The sequence below is a fragment of the Narcine bancroftii genome, chromosome 5 (genome assembly GCF_036971445.1).
Source record: "Narcine bancroftii isolate sNarBan1 chromosome 5, sNarBan1.hap1, whole genome shotgun sequence".
Lineage (NCBI taxonomy): Eukaryota > Metazoa > Chordata > Chondrichthyes > Torpediniformes > Narcinidae > Narcine > Narcine bancroftii.
The window spans coordinates 51,441,484-51,469,027 of record NC_091473.1 but is presented as its reverse complement, the minus strand read 5'-3'; the positions used below and the strand labels follow the sequence as shown (position 1 = coordinate 51,469,027).

Sequence of the window (27,544 nt, the reverse complement as noted above, 5' to 3'; positions counted from 1 at the left end):
CTCTCGAAATTGGAATTCCTGGAAATCTCAATCTTGCAGGAATCAAGCATTCAGGGTATGGATCCCTCTCCCTGCTCGGTCACCCAGTTACCATAAACAACCATCACATTAACGAGTTTTTTGTCCTTTCCCACCATTCTGTTAACATCCAACCTGCTTCTCACTCCCTGCCCCATGCAAGATAAATGCAGAATGCATTTTACACAGTACATCCACTAGGATTAGACAGCAATGTCCTTTTAATCTTCACTTTTCAAATTAAAGTGTTGAATTTGCAGGTCCTTGTGTCAGAAAGAGGGATATAACCCTAACCCCCCTCCATCACACCAGAATTATGGTGTATTATATCGCAGTATAAAACCACAGCTTTTACATGCATTTACAAAACATTCACATAAGAGGGAAAGAATATTCTGAAAGGTGATTGTTCAGAAGTCGGTGTGGACATTTTCAGCCATTTCTTCACACTGAATCGGACACCAATGACAGAAAGCATCCACTGGCTTTGGAACGTCTCAAGAGATGATTCAACGGGAGGATAAAATAATGAACTGAAACAAAACACCCTGCACTAGAATTGTCAACCCAATTATCCTGAATCCATTTTGTACACAAAGGGAACTTAGCAATTAATTGTAATACCATCCAATTGTTTTACATGGCAAAGAAGAGAAACTAAGCCAGTCAGCACTACAAGGTGTCCAGAATGGTGTCAATCCTGGAAACAAGGTCCTGGCGCTTTGAGGACAGATGTTTGTCGTTCTCAATGTAGGAGTCCTTCTTCACTTTGCCTGCCACCAACCGCTCTGCCTCCTGACTCCCCTTCAACGTCAGATCTTTCACCTGTGTGTCCAGCTTCTGGATCTCCGCAACCTGCACAGGGAAGCACAGGAAGCACCAATCATAGGGAGCCCTCTCACCACCCCAGACTCTTTGCAAACTTCGTCTGTATCACAGGTCATACCAGACAGAGCAGAGGTCCAGGGATAAAGGAAAGTTGAGAGGGAGGAAGGTGGCTGACATCCCTTTGTAACTACAAGGAGAGGGTGCCTTGAAGTCTTGGACAATTTCTCCTCCTATGGACTCTGACCTCATGTAGTTTTGGTAGCAAAAAGCCATTCAGATGTGGGCACCCCAACCTGTGCAGGGGGAGGGTAGGACAAGAACATAAGCAGATAGGATGGTAAAGGTGTATGATATGCTTGGCTTCATTGGGCAGGGCATCAAGTATAAAAATAGGCAAGTCATGTTGCAATAATACAAAATTTTGATTAGGCCACTCTTGGAATATACTGTGTGCAGTTCTGACACCCCATTACAGGAAGAGCATAGAAGCTTTGAAAATGGTCCAGGAGAGGTTAATCAGATCTGGTTTAGAGGCCACGAGTTATGGTGAGAGGTTGGACAAACTTAGATTGTTTTCTCTGGTATGTCAAGAGGCTGAAGGGAGGACTAATAGAAGTTTATAAAATTATGAAGGGCAATGTTGGGGTGAACAGTTGAGATTTTTTTCTCCAGGATAAAAGCGGCACACACTGGAAGATGCGTTTAAGGTGGGTGGGAAACATTTAAGATGCCTGGAGCATGTTTTTCCAGAGTGGCGGGTGCCTGAAAATGGGCTGCTAGGGGTACTGAAGGAAGTAGATACAATGGATGTATTTAAGAGGATTCTAGATAGACATATGGATACGTAGGGAATATAGGGCAGGCAGAACAGGCCTAGTTAAATTTGTCATTGCATCCAGCGCAGACATTGTGGGTGAAGGGCCTGTTCCTGTGTTCTGTTTGATGACAAACTCATCCTTCCAACATGTGGGTGAACCTTTGGACAATGATCATTGGGATTTATCCTCCAGTAGAATACAATAGCATGACTATGTTTGGAGACCTAGATTGTGATCCAAAAATGGCCCTTCTGGGAAGGGAACCTGACACACAGTGTTCTGGCCCCATGGCACTGCTCAAGTCCACTAGTCCCACACAGCTCAGGTGGGAGGGAGGGGAAAAGCTGGCACAAACAGCAGTCACCACCCTTCATAGATATTTAATAGTTAAAAACAGGCAGATTAGAAAAATGCATGTGTGGGTTTCATGATCATTCAAACATCACCCCTGGAAGAGTGATTTCTGGTCATCTTGCCTGGGACATTTGACAGGAAGATAGACTTCATGATGGATCTAACCAGATGTGCTGCTCTAATCATATGCTGGCAACATCTGGAATACTGTGCATTCCAATGGTTAATGCTACACAGGAAATGTTCGCTAGATTGATTCCTTTGACATGTTTATTATGATAAAAGATGCAAAAGTTCAGACCTATCTGTTTTAGTTTAGATGAGGATTTCACTGAACAGTTCCTATAGGGATTGACGGGAAGGGTGTTACCTATTGAAGAAAACAAATGGCTCAGTCTCAATATAACCCATCAAGAGTTCAGGACCAGGGAGAAACGGTGATAAAACTTTGGGGGACTGCAGAGACTCAGATGCCATGCTCTGGGCACAGATGAAAAAGATTGTTGGATATTAAGAGAGTGAAGGGTTGTGGGGTTAGAGCAGGAATGTAGTACTGGGGTAAAAGAGCTGTCCATGCCCTTGAAGTGAGGCATGAGAGGTCTCAAGTGTTCCACCACTCAGCAGAGGATTCCCTTACCTTATCTGCTAGGTCTGAGCCCTCAGCTTTCAGCTTGGACTGCAGGGAGCTGATGTCACCCGAGAGGCTGCGATGCTCCATCTCCAGCGTCTTGCGGCCGCTGTTCAGGGTGCCGATGTCCCTCGACTGCTTGTACTTCTGCACTGCCTCTTCAAAGTGGCGGTACAGGCCCAGCCGCTTGTTCACCAAAGTCAGCACCTGCTCAGTGATGGAAGCCACCTTCATCCGAGCTTCAGCTGCTGGATCCTGCAGGGATCCAACAGGGAGGGAAGAGAGAATTCATTCCCAAATACTCCACCCAAATATCATTATCATTCTCCCACAGACCAGTGGGATGTCATGGGAAAACAAGAGGAGGAAAAACTCCAAGTTTAAACTCCAGGTGTATACAGGAGAGGTTAACAATGCATTACTGAGTCTACACAACTCTATGAAAGAATTAAGAGATTTAGGGAGGGGGATTCTGGTGTTTGAGCCACCAGTAGTGGAGCAGTGCAGTGGGGATGATTAAAAATATGAGGGTACGTCCACAGCCTTGCAGCTCCAGAGACCCGGATTCAATCCCAGCCTCAGCCACTTTGTGGGTTTGCACATTCTCCTACCCAGTTCTGGTTCCCTCCCCAAAGATGCGTGGGCTTGTGAGTTAATCAGCCACTGTAAAATTGTAACCATTATGAGGGTGAGGGTGTATAACATTGGGGAAATTTCCTCCAGTGTGTTTGTGGGCGGAGGGTGGGTGGGTGCGGTAGAACCTCAGGGAAGTTGATGGGAATGTGGGGAAAAAATGGGATCAGCGATGGTGTAAATAGGTGCTTGATGATTAATACAGACAATTGGCTGAAGGGACCGTTGACTCAGAAAAGGAGGATGGTCAGACTGAGCTACAGGTACAATGCAAGGCAGCGTTTGCATAGATGGAATCTTGGGATTTTACAATAAATAGATAGTAGAACACTATTACAACACCAGTGACTCAGGTTCAAATGCACTGCTGTCTGCAAGGAGTTTGTAGATTCTCCCCTTGTCTATGTGGGTTTCCTCTGGGCTCCAGTTTCCTTAAAAACGTACCAAGATCATAGTTTAATTGGGGAATTTGGGCAGCACTGGCTCGTGGGCTGGAAGGGCCGGTTGCGCTGCTGTATGCCTAAACTTAAATTAACACACTTGGACAGGATTAAATAGTCAGATCCCTAGAACCAGCTCACCTTGGTAATTGAGAAATCCAAACGGACATAAATGATGACAGTGAAGAAAAGAATATAGAAAGCTCCAACCACAAGCAAAGGCTCCTGTAGCATGAGCACTTTGTTGAAGGTGTAGTGGATCTGCAGGGAGAGAGCAGAGGGGGCATTATTTACAACTATCTATCCCATCAGGTAACCTCCATCTTCCAGAGGCACAGTCGCATTCATCTCTGGCTGAGAGGATCACTGGGTTCTCTGTCTCTCTCCACTCCGCCCAATCGATACAATCTACTGAGATCATTGTCCGAAGAGGGCTCATAAAATTATTAAGGACCTCTCCCAACTCAAACACAGCATCTTCCAGCTACTTCTGTCAAGAAAGAGATACAAAGGTACCACAGCCAGAGCAACCAGGCTGAGAAACTGCTTCTTCCCACAGGCAGCAAGACTAGTGAATGACTGATGAAATGGTCATACAATCCACCCCCTCCCCCCCACCGCCAAACAATCTACTATCATTTAACAAGTTATTTTTAATATATGTATGGCATATAAATCACTTGTAAATATGTGTGCCATGTCTTTAAATGTGTTTGATGTTTTACACCGAGGACAGAAGAACGCAGTTTCATCCAGTTGTTCTTTACAATTATATAATAATAACCTTGAATTTGGTTTGATCTTGGATAATCCCTGCATTGTATAAGATAATTTAGATTCAAGATTCACAAAAATCTTTTCAATTGGAAGAGATTTTGGCTCAACAGATTCCTGCTTCTTCTGCATAACCAAAGGATCTTTTGTTCCTTCCTTCATTCTGGTTGCCTTCCTTGTAGTATGACTGCGTGTGGAAACCCCAGCCACAGCCTCTCCAGCAGTGACTGGAGGACGCTGGCCGGGGTTTTCCCCAGTCCATAATGTATTAAGATCTCCCAGTACATCAAGTTGTATAGATTCTTCTATCTCAAGAGGTGCAGTTTCGTACTAGGTTTAATACTCTGGTGAAAATACATTCTCAACAGATGGCTGAGTTTGGAGCTTTTAAGCTTGAAGTGAGAGATAAATTTAATTCGTGTGAAGAAGATATAGACGAAATACGGGATCAAGTTTTTGATGTGACCAAAATGGTCGAAGACTTACAAACTCAAAATAAAAATTTGGTGAAAAAGATTGATTATTTGGAAAACCAATCCAGACAGAACAATATAAAGATTATTAGTTTGCCGGAAGGTATGGAGGGACCAGACCCAAGAAAATTTTTTACTGAATGGATTCCGCAGGTGCTGGGTCAAGAACATTTCCCGGAAGGTATAATACTGGAACGTGCTCACAGAGCCTTGCGTAGAAGACCTATTTCAGGTCAAAGTCCATGACCTGTTTTGGTTCGTTGCTTGAATTATTACGACAGAGAAATAATTTTACGAGTGGCTATTAGAAATGCACAACAGAGAAAATCACCCTTGATGATTCAAAATAATCGAGTTTTCTTCTATGCGGATTTGAGTCAAGAAGTTATGTTCCAATGAAGGGAATTCAATCCTGCTAAAGAGTTGTTGTGGAAGAAAGGTTACAAGGCAACCTTTAGATATCCAGCTGTTTTGAAGGTTTTCCAAGATGGTTGCCAACCAAAGTTCTTTGATTCTCCAAAGGAAGCTATAGCATTTGCTCAAGAGCTGCCAATTACTCAGTTTCAACAGAGACATAGTCCGCCGCGATCTCTAAGGAGACAAGAGATGGAAGAAAAGAGCCGTGCTCCAAGAAGGAATGGTTGTATTGGTGACTCGGCAGTTGGAGCTGATTAAAAAAAGAGTTGTCCTTTTTTTTTCTAATTTTTTTTTTTAAAAAAAGGGATATTAAATAATGATGATGTTAGTTTAAGATGAAGTGAGAGTTGGGGGAGAGAACTGGATAGGCACTATTTCCTGAAAGTCATCTGCTACGTGTGAGTTATCTCACACCCATTTTTTTTTTGGGAGTTACCGCATTGCGCGGTTTAGACGGGAGGGGGTATTTTTAACCTCCTACCCGTTTTTTTTTCCTTTTTTTTGTATTATTAGATTAAAGAGTGAAGGGGTTTTTTTTTGTTTAAATATAAAAAAAGCATAAGAAAGTATTTGATTGTTTAAAAAACTAAAAATTGACGTGGTTTTTTTGTAAAGTTTATTCAGTAGATAAGGAATATCTGAAATTTAAATGTGAATGGGATGGATAAGTTTTTTTAAATTTTTTATTTAACTTTAAGGTGAAAGGAGTGGTAATTCTGGTGTATATTATTTTGCTATTTTAGTTATAGAACGAAGGGAATAATGGTGAAAGTTATAACTTGAATTGTACAATTCTTAATGAGGCTTGAATTTTGTTTGTGGTTTATGCTCCATTTGTTGAAGATGTAGATTTCGTTGTAGATGTGTTTTTATTATTTGGATATCTGAATTTTAACGTAATGATTGGGGATATTTAAATGTGGTATTGGAGCTTTTATTGGATAACTATTCAAGAGTAAAAGGGAAAAATGGTGGAAGAGTACTAAAATTGAATTGTACAATGCTTAATGAGGTTTGAATTTTGTTTTAAGATGGTGGTTTATGTGACTAATATGATGATAGATGTGAAGTTAGTTGATATTTGGTGAAGGTTTATCTCTATAGAGAAAGTTTTTCTTTCATCTTTTTTTCATTCTACAATTTTTTTTAAAGAATTGATTATTGTTTAAGAATTTTTGATAGATGTTACTAACTTTACTAATTTTTTATATTAAGTTGGAGTTAAATATATGTTTCATCCTAACTCCGTTTGTTAAATATATGCAGTTGAGTTTGATTTAAATATGTTTTTTAAGTCTGATATCTTAGTATTAATTACTTTTCTTTTTGTTAGTATTTTAATCGGTTATGTTTTTTTTTGTAGTGGGTTTTTTTTCTCACATATTATTAACTTTATTAATTCTTCACTCTTTATTTTGGGGGAAAGGGGGGTTGGACTAATTTGAGTTGGGTTATTAATGTGTAATAATTATTGGGGAGGGTATAGTTTATTTAGATTACTGATACTGTATTGTAATTTTATTATTTTATTCTTAATTTTTTTTTAATGTAATCCTATATGTTATTCATGTTATAAAATCTTAAATAAAGTTTAAAAAAAAGAATTTGGTTTGATCTCTAGTGCAAAGCAAAAAACTACCTTCAATTCTTCACACCGAAGCGTCATAACAAATCAGAGGTCAGCAAGCTCACACTCGGCTGAAGTTGCTGGAAACTGTATGCATACATGCTCATGGTTCAACAGCCCCAATGTATGTACACAAAGCAAAGGCCATCTCAGAGGCAAGCTGAACGACAAGATCTGGGAGCCCAGGTCCATAGATCCTTGAAAAGTGGTTGCACAAATACAGAGAATGAATGGTATATTTGCCCACAATGGTCAGGGTGCTGAGTACAAGAGTAAAGAGGTCACATAATATAAAGCTTTGGTTTGACCACACTTAGAATACTGTATCCAATTCTCATTGCCCAATTACAGGATGTGGAGGTTTTGGAAAGGGTACACAAGATGTTTACCAAGATGGTTTAGAGGGTATGAGTTTATGGGGAGAGATTGGACAAACTTGGGTTGATTTCTCTGGAGCATCCGAGGCAGAGGGGAGACCAGATTTAAGTTTATAAAATGAGAAGCATTGATAAAGATGGATAGTCATAATATTTTTTCCCTTAAGGTAAACATGTCAAGTATGGATCATGTGTAGTCAGAAGATATTTAGTTTAATTTGGCATCACATTCAGACAGACATCAGGGGCCAAAGGGCCCATTTCTGTGCTATTCAATTTCCCGGGAGATCAGTGTAACTGTGGTTAGTTAAATGTTAAATGTGGGGAGGGAGGGAGATGAAGCACTTGAACTCTGCAGAAAACTGTATAAAATGGATCATTGTAAATTGTAGTCTATGACGATACTGTTAACATTGACGCTGATAAAGTTGATAACTGTGTTCAAGTTTAAAAAATCATAATCAAAATAATCCCAGGAGATAAGTATACTGGAGAAGACTATCAGGAGGGTGGAGGAAGACGGAAATACCACATTTCACAGGCAGTCATTGTGAAGCTGGCCAGAGTTATGCTGGCGTGCTCTGTACCCAATGCCCAGCATACAAATGTCAGGCAGCATCCATGGAAAGCAATAGCCGTCAACTTTTTGGCCCAAAAGCCCTTCATCAGGAATAGTTGTTGCCCTTTGTTGCTTTCCATGGATGCTTTCTGACCTGTTGAGTTCCTCCAGCACATTCCTTGTGTGTTGTTCCAGTTCTCCAGCATCTTATTTTCCAGAGTCACAACATCAGCTTCAAGAGCTCAGGTGAGTGAAAACTACATGAACTTCATTATCATTGACTGTAGTTGGTGCATCTTCAGTACCCATGTGGCTATGGAAAGAATTGCACTTGTGAATGACAGTAAACTCATCCCAAGAAAGAAAAAGCAGCAGTTACCACAATATCCTGAATATGCTGCTCCACCAGATTGGACTTATGGGCAGTGATGACTGGGCGTCCGAAAGTGTCCAGGTAAGTGTAGTGAAGCTCGTCAGGCAGTCGGTCTATCTTGTATGGTGTGTCCAAGTGAATGTTCCTGTGGGAGATAGAGACAAGCTAACTTTGGGGCACCGTGGTTTGGTTCCAATTCATTTCTCCAATTTCAGGTTCCAACTCATGTCCCATACTCTCAGAGCAAAGGGCAGCTGGATTTAGACACTAAGGTTTCCTCTGCCCTGTCCCATCACTCTCCCAGGGCAGGGACAGGATGGGTTGGATACAGAGTTTTATGTTTTCTCCAATAATTTGCTCTGCTAAATCCCAGGGAAGTCCAGTGTGACCATTTTCTGCATACGGAGTAAGGAAGGTAGCAGGTGATACCCAAGGAATCATCTGCATCGGCTTGTTACATGCTGGATGTTGAATAGTTTACACCTGCTTCTGGCTAATGTTCCCGTATCCAGACTTTCCAGCAAGACTCCCACAGAGGGAAAAGCATCCCTCCACACACAGCCCATCTCAGCTCTCCTCTTTGATCCATTTTCTCATCTGGTTCTCAATGGGTAACCAAGCCCACAGCAATCTCTGCCCTTCAGCCCAGGAAACCAGATCACAGATTTCTGTAACCAGAGGCTGGAGAGGAATGGGGGACATCAGCAGAGGTTTGTTGAGAAAAGATACAAAGGATGATGGAATAGTGACTGGGAGACGTTTTTTGCCTGTGCCCTTTTTCAGGTCTGCTGAAAATCAGACAGATCAGACAGACTCCTGGAGGTGGTGAGGTAGAAGGGGAGGGGCAGGCTTGCAGCTGAGAGCTTTCAGCTCCTTTCTCTCCCCCTCCTATCTGTATCCACCTATCTGCTAGCCTCCATTCCTCCCCCTAACCCACCCCCTATTTTTATTCATGGGTCTGCCTGATTTTCAGCATTCCTAAAGCAGGGCTTAGGGTTGAAACATCCACTACCTATTGCTTTTCATAGATGCTGCATACCTGCTGAGTTTCTCTAGCACTTGTATACTGCCCACCAAAACCTCTTGCTCTCAGCTAGTCAAAGTTGCATCAGTGAAAGCATCCTGCATGGAACAGGAACTGCACTGCCCAAGACCATATGGCACTGCAGAGGATTGTAAATAGAGTTCAGGCCATCATATGTTTGTATATACCCTCCCCAGTGATGCATTGGAAAACATATCCCAACCAAGCCTCAACACCCCCCACCCCACCCCACCCCAGATTACCCACCAGCAGATTAAAAAATAGCAAAATTCTGTTGCCTTTGCTCTGTACCAATGGATCTCTCTCTCTGTAACTCTACCACATACAAGTTATCTAACTGGTCTGCTTGCATCTTGGTATACACGACAATGGACAAGCTTTCACCATCCTGAGCCATAGGCACTCACCTTGCACCCTCTGGAAGAATGAGTTTCACCGTGAGATCGTCAATCACTTGATCATCAAACACATGGTCAACAAATCTCATCTTCAGTGCGTATTGGTCACCTGGAGACAGGAGGGGAAGTTAAATGACTCGAGCACCCAGTGCAAGTACAGCAAGGTACCAGTTCCCAGCACTAATGTCTACCCAGCAGAAAGGCATCCATCCCACTGCCACATTGTAAACCTCCACATGGAGTACGATGGAGGTGCGGAGATATCAGCCTCGAGGATGGCGCATGAAAAAATGTGGCCAGGAATGACTGAACAGAAAATTGGCAGGTTGGTGAGCACCTTTCCTCTAGATTCAGGCCAATCTCAGAACTGCAGTGCTGCTTAAATGGCATTGATGGAATAGAGGTGAAGAGAGTCAGAACCTTCAAGTTCCCGTGAGTTCATACTTCCGAAGACCTCTCCTGCAGCCAGTACAGAGGCAACTATGAAGGCACACCAATACCTCGACTTTATCAGTTGTCTGAGGAGATTTGGCAAGTTATCAGAATCTCTATTAAATTTTGACTGAATCACTGTGGAAAGTATACGAATTGGTTGCATTTCAGCCTGGTTTGTAAATTTGACTCCCCAGGGACGCAGGAGGCTGCAGAAGATAAAGATTTCTAGGTGCACCAGTCTCTCATCTCCCATCTGCTGCAGACATTTATGTGACTCATTGCCTCAAGAAGACAACATCATACAGGACTCCTATCATCCTGGTTACAACCTCCTCACTGCTACCTACAGGCAGAAGATATAAAAGCCTGAAGACCAGCTCTTCATAGTTAAAGCACAGTTTCTTTTCAACAGTTAAGTGGTTCTTGAACCTCCCCTTGGTACTAATCATCACAGATTGTACAACTGGAAGTCACTTTTTTTTTATGCACCAGGATTGCTGAATAGTTATATCCATCTTCTGCATTTGTTGTCTCTTAATTTAATTCAAATAGTTTATAATTACAGCTTTTCTTTAAAGTACCTGTTCAGCTGCAGAAGAATTTTGGCACACTGTACATTGTACAAGGTCTGACAATATACTCCACATCAAACCATGCCAGTCCAGATCATTCCCACTCTGTATCTTCATAAAGAATTGCAACTAGATAGATCAATGTGGATGATGTGGGAAGATCCTAAAGAAAGGCTAGGAGATTGCGCTCCCCCGTTTTAAGACCAGAAGCTGGCTTGGATACTGACCTAAATTGTAAAGGTACTCATAGCTGGGCAAATTGTAGCCAATGACATAGTGAGTCTTCCACCCTCCAAAGAGCGGGAAGCGAGGACGGACTTCCATCTCCACGGAATCATCCAGGACAACTAGATGGCTGGTGGAGATGTTCCCAATATCATCCCGGTAGTAAACGTCCTGGGCCGCAGCAGGTAGGATGGTCTGCAACAGAGAGACATTGTTTATCTGAACTGTAAAGTCTCCAGTCAACCAGAGCCTGAAAATTAAACATCAATCTGCTCACCAGTCACAGGCTTGTCCAGTCTGTCCGATCTATCAAGCATCATATACACTGAATCTACACCCATCCCATTTTACAGAAAAACTCAGGACACGGGAGTGGGCCACATGGACCATCAAGTCTTCTTTGCTATTCAATACAACCAGGGTTGATCTGGCCATGGACTCAGTTCTATTTATCTACCTGTTTCCCCAAATCCTTATTTCCCTATTCAAAAGTCTGTGCCTTAAATACACTCAGGTAGCTACTGTTTCCTTGGGCAGAGAATTCTAGATTCACTATTTTCTCCATCAACTGCCCTCAGATTTTAAACACTATTACTGCACCCACACACTTAAAACCATAATACTACAGCATAGAAACAGGCTCCAGCCCAGTGGTTCCCAACCTTTTTCTTTCCACTCACATACCACTAAGTATTCCTTATGCCATAGGTACTATGGGTGGAAAGAAAAATTTGAAAACCACCATTTTTAAATCATACCTAATTGACTCGTTAGTGCACGGTTTCATAACTCCAAAAGGAAATGGGGTAATGACAATTTTTCAAGCAAAATATTTCAGGAACAATTGGGTCTAGAGCAGTGATTCTCAACCCTCCCTTCCCACTCACGTACCACCTTCAGTAATCCCTTACTAATCACAGAGCACTGATGGCATAGAGATTACTTCGTGGTATGTGGGTGGAAAGAAAAAGGTTGAGAACTACTCGTCTGGCTCATACTGAACAGTTATTCTGCCTGGTCACAATGGCCTGCTCCTGGATCATTGTCCTCCATATCCCTCCTGTCCATGTACCTGTCCAATCTTCTCAAAGGTCAAAATCAAGCACACATTCACTTCAGCTGGCAGCTCCTTCCACACTCTCATCTCCCTCTGAAGTTCCCCCTAATGTTCCTTTAAAACATCTCATCTTTCACCCTTAACCCATATCCTCTAGTTCTTGTCTCATCCGACCTCAGTGGAAAAAGCCTGATTTATACTTTATCTATACCATCATAATTTGTATGCCTCTATCAAATCTCCTCTCATTCTCAACGCACCAGGGAAGTTCTAACCCATTCAACTCAAGTTCTGACAACATTCTAAATTTTTGTTGCACTGTTCATCTTTTTGCTATCCTTCCTGTAGTTAGATGACCAAAATTGCACTCAATACTCCAAATTTGGCCTCTCCAGTGTCTTGTATAATTTCATCATCCCAATTCCTGTACTTTGATTTATGAAAATCAATGTGCCAAAAGCTCTGCTTATGACCCCCATCAACTTGTGACATCACTTTCAAGCGTGTCTGTTTTCTCAGATCTCTCTTTTCTAGAGCACTCTGCAGTCCCCTACCATATAAATCCTTTTCTAGTTTGTTCTCTCAAAGAAAAACAATTCACACTTGAATGCATCAAATTGAATCAGGCATTTTAGAATCCATCTTTCCTGCTGGCTCAGATCTTGCTGCAAGGTTTGAAAGCTTTCCTCACTGTCCACTACACCTCCAATCTTTGTGTCATCTGCAAATCGCCAATCAACTTACCATGTTATCATTCAGATTGTTGATATGGATGCCAAACAACAATGGACCCAGCAGTGACCCAAAGCACACCACTAGTCACAGCCCTCTAGTCAGAGACAATCCAGTATTCTATTTTTATTCCACTACCAATCTCTGGATTTTCCCAGAAAACTCGTGTTTAATACAATTGACTATCTCTCCCCAAAAACTGAGCAACTAAACCTTGACTAACTTCCCATTCAGGACCTTGTCAAAGGCCTCATTAAAGTCTATGTAGATAACATCCACTCCCTTTCCTTTATCACTTGTTCGATAACCTTCTCAAAAAATCAAAATGACTTGTTGACTATTCTTAATCAGTCCCTGTCTTTCTAAACTCTTATACATCCAGTCTTTTAGAATACCTTCCAATTACTTATCCATAACCAATGTCTAGCTCTCTGATCTATCATTTCCCGGATTACTCATAGCCTTTCTCAAAAACAACAGCATCTGCTATCCAACCCTACTGTACCTCCATGTTTTAAATACCTTTGCTAGGGTCCCTACAATTTCTGAAGATCTGAAGGATCAACTTGTTAGGTCCTGGTGATTTATACACTCTAACATGCCTCAAAACAACAAGCACCTCCTCCTCTGTAATCTGTATAGGCTTCATGACCTCACTCTTTTGCCTCACATTTAGATTGTCTTCATCTCTTGAGTAAATACAGGTGCAAAAATTCATTTAAGATTTCCCCTATTATTTTGGCTCCATGCATTGATGACTACTTTGATCTTCAAGAGGATCAATTTTCCACATTACTATCCTTTTGCGCTTCATACATCCAAAGAGGCCTCCAGAATTTTCCTCACCTTGTCTGCTAGAACAATCTCATGCCTTATTTTAGCTCTCCTAATTTCCTTCACATGTTTAATTGCATTTCACTTGGGCAATCAATCGACCATCCCAGCTGATTCTGGGATGTGGGAGAAAAAGCATGCAGTCGTGGAGAACATGCAAACTACATAATGATAGTGAAGGCTGGGATTGAATCTGAGTCTCTGAAACTGTGAGGCAGCTGCACGCCTGTGTTCCTCCCTCTAACCTGTATGATTCACCATTTCTCCATCACTACTGTGCTTCAACTTTGTGGCTTATTTCAGAATTGCCTCCCCATTCTCACAGATTGACCAAGATGTTTGATTGGGCTCAATAATGCATTACTAACCTCTTCTGTAAATATCTTGGGATTTTACTAATTTAAGGCATTTTGTTAAGCCTAACTTTTAACATTAGAGGGCTCGTCCAGGGATGCTGTATGGGTGGAATTGAGGAATGGGAAAAGGGTAGTCACACTTATAGGGGTGTATTATAGACCACCTAATGGGGAGCGAGAACTAGAGGAGCAAATTTGTAGGAAGATAGCAGATATTTGTAATAAACACATGGTTGTGATAGAGGGAGATTTTAATTTTTCAAATATAGATTGTGAAACCCATTCTGCGAAAGAGCTGGATGGATTGAAATTTGTAAAGTGTGTGCAGGATAGTTTTTTAGAGCAATACACAGAGGTACCGACTAGAGAAGGGGCAGTGTTGGATCTACAGTTTGGGAATGAGATAGGTCAGGTGAGGGAGGTATATGTTGGGAAGCACTTTGGATCCAGTGATCATAGTGCCATTAGCTTCAATGTAATTAATGGAAAGTGATAGCTCAGGACCTAAGACTGGATTTTTTGAGTGGGGAGAAATGCTAGATTTGAGATGAGAAAGGATTTACGAGGAATGGATTAGGACAATTTGTTTTATGGGAAGGATGTAGTAGAGAAATGGCGGTCTTTTAAAGGTGAGATTTTGAGGGTACAAAATCTTTATGTTCCTGTCAGGATAAAAGGTAAAGTCAAAAGTTTGAAAAAGCCATGGTTTTCAAGGAATATTGGAAACTTGGTTCGTAAAAAGAGGGAGACCTACAATAAATATAAGAAACAAGGAATAAAGGAGATGTGTGGAGAAATATATTGAATATACAAAAGAATCTTAAGAAAGAAACAAGAAAAACTAAAAATTACAAGGTGGCTTTAGCAAACAGGGAGAAAATAAATCCAAAAGGTTTCTATAAATGTTAATAGCAAAAGGAGAGTGAGGGATAAAATTGGTCCATTAGAGAATCAGAGTGGACAACTGTGTGTGGAGCCAAATGAGATGAGGGGAGATCTTCAACAAGTTCTTTTCTTCGGTATTCACCAAGGAGAAGGATATTGAATTGTGCTGGGTAAAGGAAGCAGAGAGGGTAATTATGGAAAATGTAGTGATTAAGAAAGAGGAAGTACTGGAGATTTTGAAGCATATAAAGGTGGATAAGTCTCCAGGTCCCAAAGGGATTTTCCCTGGACCTTAAGAGAAGTTAGTGAGGAAATATCAGTGGCTCTGACTGCGATTTTTCAAATGTCATTAGAGACGGGTATAGTATTGGAGGATTGGCGTGTTGTGCATGTGGTTCCTTTGTTTAAAAAGGGTTCGAGGAACAAGCTTAGCAATTATAGGCCTGTAAGTTTTAAGTTGATGGAAAGCATTCTTAGAGATAATATATACAAGTGTCTGGAGAGACAGGGTCTGATCAGGAACACTCAATACGGGTTTGTGCGTGGAAGGTCATGTTTGACCAATCTTGTTGAATTTTTTGGACTAGGAATATAGATGAAGGGAAAGCAGTGAAAGTTGTTTTCAGTAAGACCTTCGATAAGGGTTCCGTCTGGAAGGTTCAAGTGCTAGGTATTAACTTTGAGACAGTCAAATGGATTCAACAGTGGCTGGAAGGAAGATGCCAGAGAGTCGTAGTGGATAACTTTGTCGGTAACAAGTAGTGCGCCTCAGGGTCCTGTATGGGGTCCCTTGCTGTTTGTCATATACATTAATGATCTGGATGATGGGGTAGTAAATTGGATAAGTAAATATGCAGATAATACTAAAATAGATGGAATTGTGGATAATGAAGAAGGTTTTCAAAGATTGCAGAGGGATTTGGACGGCTTAGAAGATGGCAGATGGAGTTTAATGCTGAGAAATGTGCTTCATTTTGGAAAGAATAATCAAAACAGGACATATGTGGTAAATGGGAGGGCATTGAGGAATGCAGTGGAGCAGAAAGATTTAGGAATAATGGTTCATCGTTCCCTGAAGGTAGAATCTCATGTGGATAGGGTGGTGAAGAAGGCTTTTAGTATGCTGGCCTTTATAAATAAAAGCATAGAATTGCAGGATTTAGGAGGTGATGTTGAGACTGTTCATGGCATTGGTGAGGCCAAATTTGGAATAGTGTGTGGAGTTCTGGTCACTGAATTATAGGAAGGATATCAACAAGCTAGAGAGAGTCCAGAGAAGATTTACAAAAGTGTTACCTGGGTTTCAGAATCTAGATTACAAAGAAAGATTGAGCAAATTAGGTCTTTATTCCTTGGAGTGTAGAAGGTTGAGGGGGATTTGATAAAGGTATTTAAGATTATGAGAGGGATAGAGTTGTTGTGGATAGGGTTTTTCCCTTGAGGGTTGGAGAGATTGAAACAAGAGGTAATGAGTTGAGAGTTAGGGGCAAAAGTTTAGAAGTAACATGAGGAGGAACTTCTTCACTCAGAGAGGTGGCTGTACAGAATGAGCTTCCGAGAGTAGTGGCGGCAGGGTCCATTTTGTCATTTGGATAGGTATATGGATGGGAGGCGACTGGAAGGTTATGGGCAAGGTGCAGGTAGGTAGGACTAGAGGAGAGTACTTGCTTTGGAGCAGACTACAGTTGCCAAGATGGCCTGTTTCCATGCTGTAATTGTTATATGGTTAACTACAAGCCCATGGCATCCCCTAGTGTGTGGTACAGTGTTAACTCTAGATTTTGGTGGTCATTCAGCAAATTGTACAGTAATGTTCAGCAATGGTTCTTCCCAAACAATTCAGTTTTTGCAACAGGATCCAGCAGCATATACACAAATGTACACGTTAAAAAAAAATCTATACAGCAACTTAAGGTGGCGGCTCCCCACCCCCTTCACAGGGCAATTAGAGATGGCCAATTAAAGGTTGGTTCTGCATGCGAATCCCACGCCCCATTGTCTATTGCAGCCCAAAAGATGAGAGAGCAGAACACCCTCTCCCTGTAAAGCAGTGGTTTTCAAACTCCCTCCCCCCCCCCACCCCCCGCCTAAACTTACATTCCACTTTAAGCAATCCCTATGCCATGAGTGCTCTATGATTAGTAAGGGATTGTTTAAGGTGGGATGTAAGTGGGAAGGGAAGGTTGAGAATCACTGCTCTAGACCCAATTGTTACTGAAATATTTTGCTTGAGAAAAATTGTCATTGGCCCATTTTCTTTGGAGTTATGAAACCGTGCACATAACTAGTCAATTAGGTAGGAATAAAACCATAGTTTTCAAACCTTTTTCTTTTTACTCACATACCATCTTAAGCAATCCCTTACTAATCACAGAGCACTTTTGCCACAGGGATTGCTTAAAGTAGAATGTGAGTTTTTTTTTGGGGGGGGGGGGGGCAGTTTGAAAACCACTGCTGTAAACTGAACAGTTGAGGACCTACCCCAGCCAGCACAAAAGCATCTGGCATCCAAGGTAAGAACAGGGCAACATCCCAAGATACAAACCTCCCAATGGAAAACAGAAGGAAATTAACTATCAAAGATGGAATGTAGACCATTTATTTGATAGGCAGAGCCTAATGTGACTGTGAGTGTACAGAAAACCAACCAGATGCTCTGTGGTCCAGCAACTCTGCAATTCCATGGCAGATCCTGATGGTATACAGACATGAAAATGCAGGTGCTGCCAAGATATGAACCTCTGTCATTCTACTTACAGGATCAATGAGTGCTGGAGGGGCAGCCATTGTGCTCCCTGCACCTGAAAGCTTCTTGTGTTCCATGGCCTTAACACCCAGTAAGCCATGATAAACAATGGAAATGTATACCTAGTATTTATTGGGTTTTTACACACCACCAGTATGGCATGGCACAACTGTAAAGCCCAAACATTTCCTGAACACAAGACGTACCTTGAAGGATTTAACAGACGATATCCCACTGTCGGGCTGCCTCTGGTAGTCATATCGGGAGAATGGTCCCTTCAGGACAGCACCACAGTGCTTCAAGTCAATAGTCTCCTCCACTGCGATGTTTCCCCAGTGTGACACTTCGATAACACGGATCATGCTCATGATGGCCAAGAAAGGGCTATTGTTCTCGTAATGTAACCTCAGCGGATCCTGAAAAGGCAGCACAGCAGGAACAACCCAGTGAATTCAGTTCATGGCTTCAACTAGCTCCTATTCTTACAGACACCTGGCACAGAAAACAGAGCAGAGGCTTGACTGCTTATTCCACAATTGTCCAGCTTATTAATCAAAGGGTCACCAGTGGGACAGGGCAACTGACAAGCTGGGGTTGCTGCGGCAGAACAACACTTTCCCCAGAGAAAGAATCACTTCAGGTGCAAAGCAAGTGCATTTGAGGATATCATGGTACAGCAAATCACAGCTTGGTGCCAACTTACAGTTCATCTGCATACTTTTCAACCACATTTGGAAGTAATTAATTAGCTTTAAGTCCCTGGTATCACAAGGATGTGTCAAACAATTGGAAGCTCTTTCGTTATTACAAATGAAGGAAAGCCACAACTGGACACTACCTCCTGGCTTTTGGTGCAAGGAAAAAAGGGAAATGCAGTATATAGATGACTGGAATTGTTTGCGGCTTTCACAGGAATCAGTTGGATATTGGAAATGTACAACTGGCAGTAAAGACCCAGAATCTCACTGAATCATCATTAAGTTAGTCACTTGCAATATTTAAGCTGAGGAAAGACTTCTTCCATGAAGAATGGATCCATTCTGCAAGAGAAGAATCCAATGATATGAGATCCACAATGAATGCAAATCAAACTCCCATTCTTTCATTAGTAGCCAAGAAGTTTCCAGCACAGGAGGGTTTCCTGGCTGAGCACCATTTGATAGCTTTACAGTATTCCCTTTTCAGGATGCTTCCAAAACCCTTTCCGTAAAATCTTTGAAAAGCCTAACCTCAAATGTTCTCTCTCTTGATCATGCTTGGTGGAACTTAACACTTGTTTCCTACAATTCCACCACCCCTTTCCCCCCCCCCCCCTCCCCCCCCCCCCCCCCAACCCCCAAGTTCTTCATTATTTTCCTGTAATTCTCTGGGCAGCTTTCCTTATTTAGTGAAGATGTTTGTGAGCTAGACAGCAAGTTGACCTCACTAGCAGTAACTTTGCTATGATGGATACAGTGCTAGCTGATCTGCCCAATTTTAAACCTTTTGCTTGAGCAAAGCAGTTAAGATATAACTGTCTGACTTGGGGGAAACAACAAAAGGCAGTTTTTTTTTTTCCTGTACATTATCCTGCACCCTATATCCATCCTTTCATCCTGAAAGCCAACTCTCCTGAACACAATCCTACTGGACTCAAACGATTTCACCAACAATAGGTGGAATACTGCTCCCACTGAACCATGTGGTGAGGGTTCAAGAACAGAACAGTTAATCTCAGCTGCTTCACTTTCTGAGCACAGTTCAGCCATTAGGCAGAGAGATGCAAAAAGTTTGCTGAAGGTGGCAGGGGTAGAGGGAAGAACACAAAATAAAAACTCGTTATTATCACCTGGTTGTAGGCAGCAATGTCCTTGAATGGTCCGTAATCAATAGAGTCTTCAGACTTGCTGGGGTTACCAAGTTTGGTGTAGCTTTCAATGTTCTTTGACGCAAGCTTGACACGAGTGGTCTGGGTTTTGGTGCGGTATGGCGAGTAGAAGTAATGGCTGCCCTCAAATACCACAAACTGCTTCTCAGCCTGAGCAATATGTGTGGGGAAAGGCCGCAGGACATGAGTGAATGTGGATTCAATTGCCAGCTTAACCTTGCCGCCAGTTACCAAGTTAGTTGCCAACTTTACTTTGAAGAACTTGCCACTGGAAAGGAAAGCAAAAAGTATCAATCTGGCTCCAGAGATAACTGATCTACCAAAACATTTGTCCCAATAAACACCACCACAGACAAGCCCAATCTCATATGACTCTTCCAAAAATCACACCCAAATGACAGGAAAGTCTCAGAACATGGGTGACACAGGCAAGCCTATTTAATTACCCATTTAATTGTCCACAGAGCCTGTGGATGCAATTGATTTTGAATGGCTCTCTGTGCCTCTTCAGTGACGGCCACAACGAGCAGCAGTTTTCATGCCAAGGCATCAAAGCCAGTTTGGGTAAGGAGAGGTAATGTTTAGCTCAGTGGTTCTTAACCTTCCCCCCCCCCCCCCCACTCAAATACCACCTTAAGTAATTCCTATGGCATAGTTGCTCTGTGGTTAGTAAAGGATTACTTAAGGTAGTATATGAGTGGGGGAAAAAGATTGAGCACCATTGGTTTAGTTGGACCTTCACAGCGCCCCACACCCATTTGCATGCAAGAGGTTCACTTTAATTCACAATCCTTGGGTTGAAAATCTCGTTATAATTACTCCACCAGCACCTGAATCTCATGCTTTAAGCTGTTTTTCGAAGCATTAAAACCAGCCCTTAGTTCACTCAAAATAATAAAGAATCAGCTATTCAGATGGAGAGGAGAAATTCTTTTATCCTGAACGTTTAGTGACAGAATATGAAGACAGATTGATAGATTTTTATGATGTAATGGGAATCAAGAGATTAGTATAGGGCATCATGCTCAACAGGGGCCACAGCATATTTAAGCTCCCCACCCGCCCCGCCCCCCCCCCCCCCCCCCACCCAGGACCGAAATCATAAAATATTTCTTGTTTTTTTTTTTGTAGCTGGTGAGAGAGAGAGAGAGAGAGAGAGAGAGAGAGAGAGAGAGAGAGAGAGAGAGAGAGAGAGAGAGAGAGAAGTATGGATGGAAGAAACCAACTAAACTCTACTGCTTCACAGGTAAGGGGGCCCATAAACTTTGAGCACAGTCCTAAAGAGAACAGAGCCAAAAAAGGTTGAGAACTGCTAGTATTGGATGCTGAAGTCAAAGCTCAGCTGTGACCTTAATGAATGACAGGACAGGTATTAAGGGGAGAATGACATTACCCATTTTTATTTCTTACCTCTTGTTCCTTACTCTGACAGATTTTTGACTGATATATTTTTGAAATTCTGGACTGCCAAGGATTTCATCCAATACCACCATATTCCCCAAGCAACATCAATAGAAATCACACTTGGAAGCTGGAGAGGAACCCATCTCATCAAAAATAATTTCATTCATGGCAGTAGCAAGCATTGCTCATTCCCAATTGTCTAAGAAATTTGTGCTGAATTGCCCATGAAAGATATCAAAACTGAAGGAGCTAATTCTGGTGTGGGGACAGGACGATTCAAGTACAAGATTAAAGGCAGGGAGGTTGCATATGAGCTAAAGTCACTTGCAGTTGGAATGACTGCTTTCCTACCTCCAGTGATGGGACTCTTACCCACCACACAATGGTCCATAATGCTACCTCTCATTTTTGCCTAGATTAAGATCCGAATCTATTATCGGCTTTTGCTACATTTTACACAAAGACCAAAAATACCAGACAATTTGGTACAGTTCAGTGTGCCATGAGATAGCAGACTCACGATGAACATTGCAACTTCCCTCATCATTTGACAGGATCAAAGCACCACTTCTCACTAATTCACCACACAAACAGCTAATTTGTAGACAACAGTAAGAGAGGTACAATAAGTCTCAACGCTGCTGGTGGGAAATAATGAGGAGGAGTAGAGCAGAAAGGAAATAGTACAACAGAACTGAAGAAAGCTCCTGGAGTTTACTTTTCTTTCCAATTAAACCCTGTTTTGTAATTTAACCTTCTAATTACCCAGCACATCCCCACATACACTTGCCATCACCATCTAATACAAATTCCATCTGCAACAGAACCCACAGCCTTTGATCACAAATGTTGGAGGACCCAATGTAGCTGCTGCAAACTGCTTCCAGTCATTGGAATACAAGAGTGATGCTTTTATCGGTTTTGTTTGAAAACAGATTCTTGGAAATGTCTGGCATCTTAGATGAAATGGCATTTGGAGAAGCTGTTACAATCGCATTCACTCACATATGACGCAAGAGTGACCAGGAGAGAGAAAGGCTGGATCTTGGGAAGCCAGGCGCTTTTGTTTCAATTCAAATTAAAATTAAATTAACACAGATAACTAAACCCATCCCCACTGATGGGGAGAAATTAATGAATTATTGTAGAATAAAAATCAAGCAAGAATAAGCTAGCTACCTTTGTCCTTTGATCAGAGTCTCTTCAAGGTTTAATGAAGTTTCTTCTTCATCATTGGTTTTCAGCTGGAATGGATACAAGATTTGTGAAACTAACAATTAAAATAAACTTCCACAATTCTTGAGCTCATGATTATTAAAACAAGTTAAAAAAATTCACACCATGCAACTGTGTTACATAATTTAAATCTGAGGGATAAATAAATACATTCTAAACAGCCACAGGCAGATAGAAAGCGATCCAGAAGATGAGTGAAGGGCTTTACTTTAGATATGAAAGACTGAAATACAAAAAGATGCAAGTTGTGTCGCAGTTGCACAATCCCGGTTACAATACATCTATTTCCCAATGTTGGAACTCTCAAACTGAGTTTCACCACACTGCTCAAGGTAAACAGCATATTGCTCTAAACATGCTGATCACAATAGAAGCCATCTCAATGGCATCAAATGTTGCTATCTCAGTCTAATGAACAAGTTGTCATAGTTTAACCTGTCCACAAAGCAGGACTTGCTAAAGGCACTGTTTGGTTATCAATGGTTTTCTGGATTTGGTCCAGCAGCATTGACCCATTAAATGAGAACTGCATCACATTTATATTAAGAAGACATATGGAAGACTGCAGATACTGGAATCTAAAGCAAAACGATCTTCTGGAGGAAATCAGCAGATTGAGCAGCATCAGAGGGAGAAAAAGAAGTCTACGCTTCTAGCCAAAACTCGGTAGGATTGAGGAAGGTGTAATTGAGCATATTAAAAAGGACAGGGGAGGGTTAAGGCAGGGACCCTGCACAAGAATGTCCAAGCAAGCTGAGGCAAAATACGACAGACGAGCATGTGCCAGACAATAGGTAAAAGAATGTGCACTTCAGCAATGACAGAGAGCCTTTGTTCACTTCCTTCACTTGAAAGATAGCTAATGCAGCAGTCCCCCAACTGATAGTATAATTACAAAAGACCAGGCATTTCAGATGATAGCACAACCTTTCACTATCCAAGGTTACCCATCATGCAATGGACAACAACTGGCCCCTGATTTTACTCAATTACTGAAAAAAATAGGTTGCGAGGACTCAAAACCCAGGACTTAGCATTTTCAAATTTACAGGAATAAAAGTTTAACCTATTTTTTCTTCTATCAATTTACTTGGAAAAGGTTACTGACACTCCAATCCCAGCTGAAACTGTGGGCACTCAGCAAATGTTCATGAGCAATCGTGGTCCTCTCTCTAGTGAACATCAATTGGACTGTTCTAAATTGCTCCCAATTTGCAATGGCAACTTTATAATGGAAGAAGTCAAATTCAGATGATTTAAAGATTTGTGAAGTAATTTGCAATTTTATTCATTTATTTGTGAAACAATGTGGTTTCAGATGCATCTCAAGCAATATTTTAAACTATTAGCACATTTTCCAATTGTAGCCCAGTTGTGAACTAGTGGGCTGTTCATTTTGGTGCCCATCAGGTTCCACTCCATAACTATCAACTTGGGCAAACCACCAAGGCCAAACTAGGTCTTTCACTACTACCACAACTGTTAATTTAAAACTCTTGAACTCCAGCTCTGTCTCAGTTCATCAGATGCTGAAACCCTCAGCGACGTTCCAGTTAACTCTAAATCTCCACTTCTCGCCAGAGTCCCATCAGATGCCCTCTCAACTTAGAGCTAGTGTAATACAGTCATATAGCTCATCTTCTGTGTATACCCACACACCTTGCAAACTCTGGGCCAAAGTAATACACCAAACAATGAGCTGCTGGAGGAATTCAGTTGGTCAGTCAACATTTCAGGCAGGATGCTTTATCAAACCAGTCTCTATTAAGTGTCCTGATCCAAAACGCTGACTGACCCACTTCACTCATGGATGCTGCCTGACGCTCTGAGCCCTACAGTAACTCAATGTTTATGCAAGATTTCAGTATCTGCATTTTTTTTCCCTCTCAAGTGATAAACCAAGTGCTGAATATATTCAGGCATTAAAAACTCTGCTAATGAATGAATTAGCCCCCAACCTCATCTTCAGATAGAAACTGCATTTACCTAGAAAATAAAACAAAACCTGGGCCTGTTTAAAGATTCACAAACTATTTTAGAATCCTTCGTTTGATATTGAAGCCACAGGCTTATTAAAGGAATGCGACAGTTTAATCATTAATCTCTCTGCTTTCACATCCTAGTCAAATTAATTTTTATCACAGTTCCCTTCATGTCATGGTGTGCTTTCCGGAATAAAACTCATGTTGACCACCGTGCCTCTGCTCTGGATATTATCTCGCTCTCCCCTACCAGCGGAAGCCTGTCTCACACTGAAGTGTCAGTACAACATCAGGATAAGAGGAACGTACTTATCACCACCCTCCCCACAACTCAATCTTTTACCCAAACAGATTTTTCTAACCTCCCTAACATTGACATTGTTAGAAAACAAAAATGATAAAATTGTGTGTAACAGTTGCAAATCTGTGAGGGCCCAGGCGAAGCAATGTGATAAATAACAATGCAAGATGATGCAAGTTCACGTGGCTTATGGAATTTGATGAGACTAAAAGATAGCTGGCAAAAGTGGATCAGATGCCATTAAAAAATAATGGAGCAATGGAGAAGATTGCAAATATTCCTGTGGGGAAAAGTATAGGACCCCCAAATTCATTAATAGTAATGCTATGTGTCAGCAGCCTGATGCAACCTCCTCACTGCCATGAAGCCAGCAACGAATCATCTCACGGCTCAGTGTGGAGAGGCTTGCTGGCACTGAGCTGGAGTGAGCAATGCATCCGTCTGTCCCAGGTGCTGACAAACCACCCTGATCCCATTGCCATCAATCATTTTCAAACACTAGGATCTGGGAGGTTGGCCTGTGTTCACAGTGCTCACCAGGGAAACAGTGTACTGAGCAGTTGCACCCTTTGCTCCAGCTAACCCAATTAAAGACCATGCAGTTAGCCTCTTCATACCAAGCCTCAGGGCAATCCACTACAGGAGGATCACCAGCAGAGGGCATGGATTTGGGTCAGAATGCCAGCTCATCTGTGGGGCAGCAGTTGTTCTAAGGGGCAGCAGTTGTTCTAAGTCTTCATCTTATTCTTTAGTTTAATCTTGACACATGCATCTTTCTAGAAAGTACACACATGATCTCCCCAACTCCTCCTACAACATCAATAATATCTTTCAAACTACAGCAGCCAGCACTGCTTAGATGCATTGTCCACCGTGACAGAGGTGCACCAAAGAAGAGGTACAAGGACTGCCTAAAGAAATCTCTTGGTGCCTGCCACATTGACCACTGCCAGTGGGCTGATATCGCCTCAAACCGTGCATCTTGGCGCCTCACAGTTCGGCGGGCAGCAACCTCCTTTGAAGAAGACCGCAGAGCCCACCTCACTGACAAAAGACAAAGGTGGAAAAACCCAACAGCCAACCCCAACCAACCAATTTTCCCCTGCAACCATGTCTGCCTGTCCCGCATCGGACTTGTCAGCCACAAACGAGCCTGCAGCTGACGTGGACATTTACCCCCTCCATAAATCTTCGTCCGCGAAGCCAAGCCAAAGAGAAAGAGAAGAGCAACTACAACACAACTTGTACCTTTTTGTATTTCAGTCTTTCATATCTAAAGAAAAGCCCTTCACTCATCTTCTGGATCACTTTCTATCTGCCTGTGGCTGTTTAGAATGTATTTATTTATCCCTCAGATTTAAATTTTCAAACTTGATTTCATAAACAGTATTGGAGTTAACATTGTAAAAGCTTTGGGGTGAAAAAAAATGCTGGGTTCATAGCAAATAAAATTTGATATATGCACATATGGGGCTGAACTTAATCAGAGATAGGTTTTAGGTAATGTTTAAGATGATTTAGGGAGAGAATCACAGAGGTAACTGAAAGAATGACTCCAATAGTAGAGCAATGAAATTCAAATTTATAAAGAGGGAAGAATTGGTGGAGCAGTTATCTGAGAATTCTAAGCTATAGGAGATTATAGGAGATACTGAGTGAGGAGAAGAATGTGAATTGTCTGCATAATTGGAGTCAGTGTAGGTCAACAAGTTCAGAAGAATGAGCAAATAGGACAAGAATATCACAGTTTTGGAAGATTTAAGGAACACAGAATGAAGGAGACTGACAAAAATGCTTTTGGAAAAAATGAGTCTGGAAGTAATAAAAGTTGAAGAATGGTATGACTCAAAAGCAGATGTAGTGATGGCACAGATATGGACTGGCACTGTTTGGTTCAAAGGAGTTAGCTGAAGGACCTGCTTTGTGCTGTGTAGTTATACAATTATTGACAACTACCACTTTCAGTGTGATCACGTTCTGACTTAATACATCACCACTCAATTGTTATGAGCTCAAAATGTTTGAGCATCTGACACAACAGTCTTGCCAACCATATGCTCATTAAAAGAAGTGACCAACATTAAGGAAGCAAAATATTTATAAACTCATCCTATGTCATGACCATCCAGAGGAACAATTGGACAATCCTTCAGACACAAAAAACTGAACTAGTGGTTGAGGATTTACCTGGACCCACTAGTCAAACACAACCAAAAAATATCAGACCTCAATCGCCTGTATGATTGACAAGGAAATCTATTTCAAATAATGCCACTTATTTTTGCATATCTGACATCAGTAGAGGCTTTAGTTTAACATCGAAATTGAAAGTGCTGCATTCCTCTGCTATAGGTGCTTAAGACAATGGCCCTGCTTCTAGAAACTAGAAAACCACAGCGCAGTACCCCTTCAGTCCAAGGTTTTATGCTGATCTGTACAAACTTACTCCACATCAATCTCACCCTCCATTTTCTTACATCCATGTGCTTATCAAAGTCTTTTAAATGTCCATGTTGTGCCTGCCTCCACTAGCACCCCCAGCAGTGCATTCCAGGCACTCACTAGGGCCTTTCAGGCTCCCGTGTAAAATGGGGTTAACTTGAGAATTTGCCTGGTTAGTGTCCCACTCGCAGCATCTTGAAAGGGTCAGCGTGGTCCAAATCCAACCGTGTCCCTAACCTACAAAATTGCCAACCCGCTTGCACACTGGCGTCACAGGGAAATCCCTGGGTTAAGTGCCTGTCACAATCGGGGGCAGGGGGGGGAAGGGGGTGTGAAGAGAGGGGTCACTGTCATATGGATTTAATGGGTCGATCCCCTGAAGCTTAAAAGGTGCTGGAAGCATCTTTACCCAGTAATTGTACCTGGGTCCCAGGAGGGCTACCCAGCTGCAGCAGCTTAAAAGTGCCTACTGTTTAAAATGCACCTTAGTCCCTTGAGTCAGGTCAGGATGGAATCCACATCCAAAGCCAAATGTTCTACAATTGATCCTGGTTTGCACCCAAATCTGCAACCTCAGTCAGTACGAAATTCGTCGATAATTTGTCGAACCAATCTTAAAACATATATAGCATACCATTTAATATGGCCAAAAAGAGTTTGGGTTTATAGTAAAGATTTCTCAATTTTAGGGATATTTCACAAATGTGC

General features: G+C 41.8%; 1 protein-coding gene across 4 annotated transcripts in view; it reads right to left on the bottom strand.

Moving 5' to 3' along the window:
* Window positions 1-216: 216 nt before the first annotated feature.
* The window catches only part of rpn1 (ribophorin I), a 37,917-nt gene continuing 10,589 nt past the window's right edge, over window positions 217-27,544 (bottom strand). The window contains exons 1-10 of one of the 4 annotated variants that reach the window (XM_069937424.1): window positions 26,857-27,064; window positions 22,055-22,119; window positions 19,433-19,739; window positions 17,811-18,020; window positions 10,997-11,189; window positions 9,772-9,871; window positions 8,326-8,464; window positions 3,861-3,980; window positions 2,656-2,901; window positions 217-873 (exon numbers count right to left, since the gene is read on the bottom strand). In XM_069937424.1, the coding sequence (XP_069793525.1) occupies window positions 691-873; window positions 2,656-2,901; window positions 3,861-3,980; window positions 8,326-8,464; window positions 9,772-9,871; window positions 10,997-11,189; window positions 17,811-18,020; window positions 19,433-19,739; window positions 22,055-22,119; window positions 26,857-26,877 (1,584 nt within the window). In that variant the 5' untranslated portion in view covers window positions 26,878-27,064 and the 3' untranslated portion in view covers window positions 217-690. Of the gene's footprint in view, window positions 874-2,655; window positions 2,902-3,860; window positions 3,981-8,325; window positions 8,465-9,771; window positions 9,872-10,996; window positions 11,190-17,810; window positions 18,021-19,432; window positions 19,740-22,054; window positions 22,120-25,642; window positions 25,721-26,856; window positions 27,065-27,544 lie in introns of those variants that run through there. The other 3 variants (XM_069937425.1, XM_069937423.1, XM_069937422.1) reach the window with 3 other exon arrangements.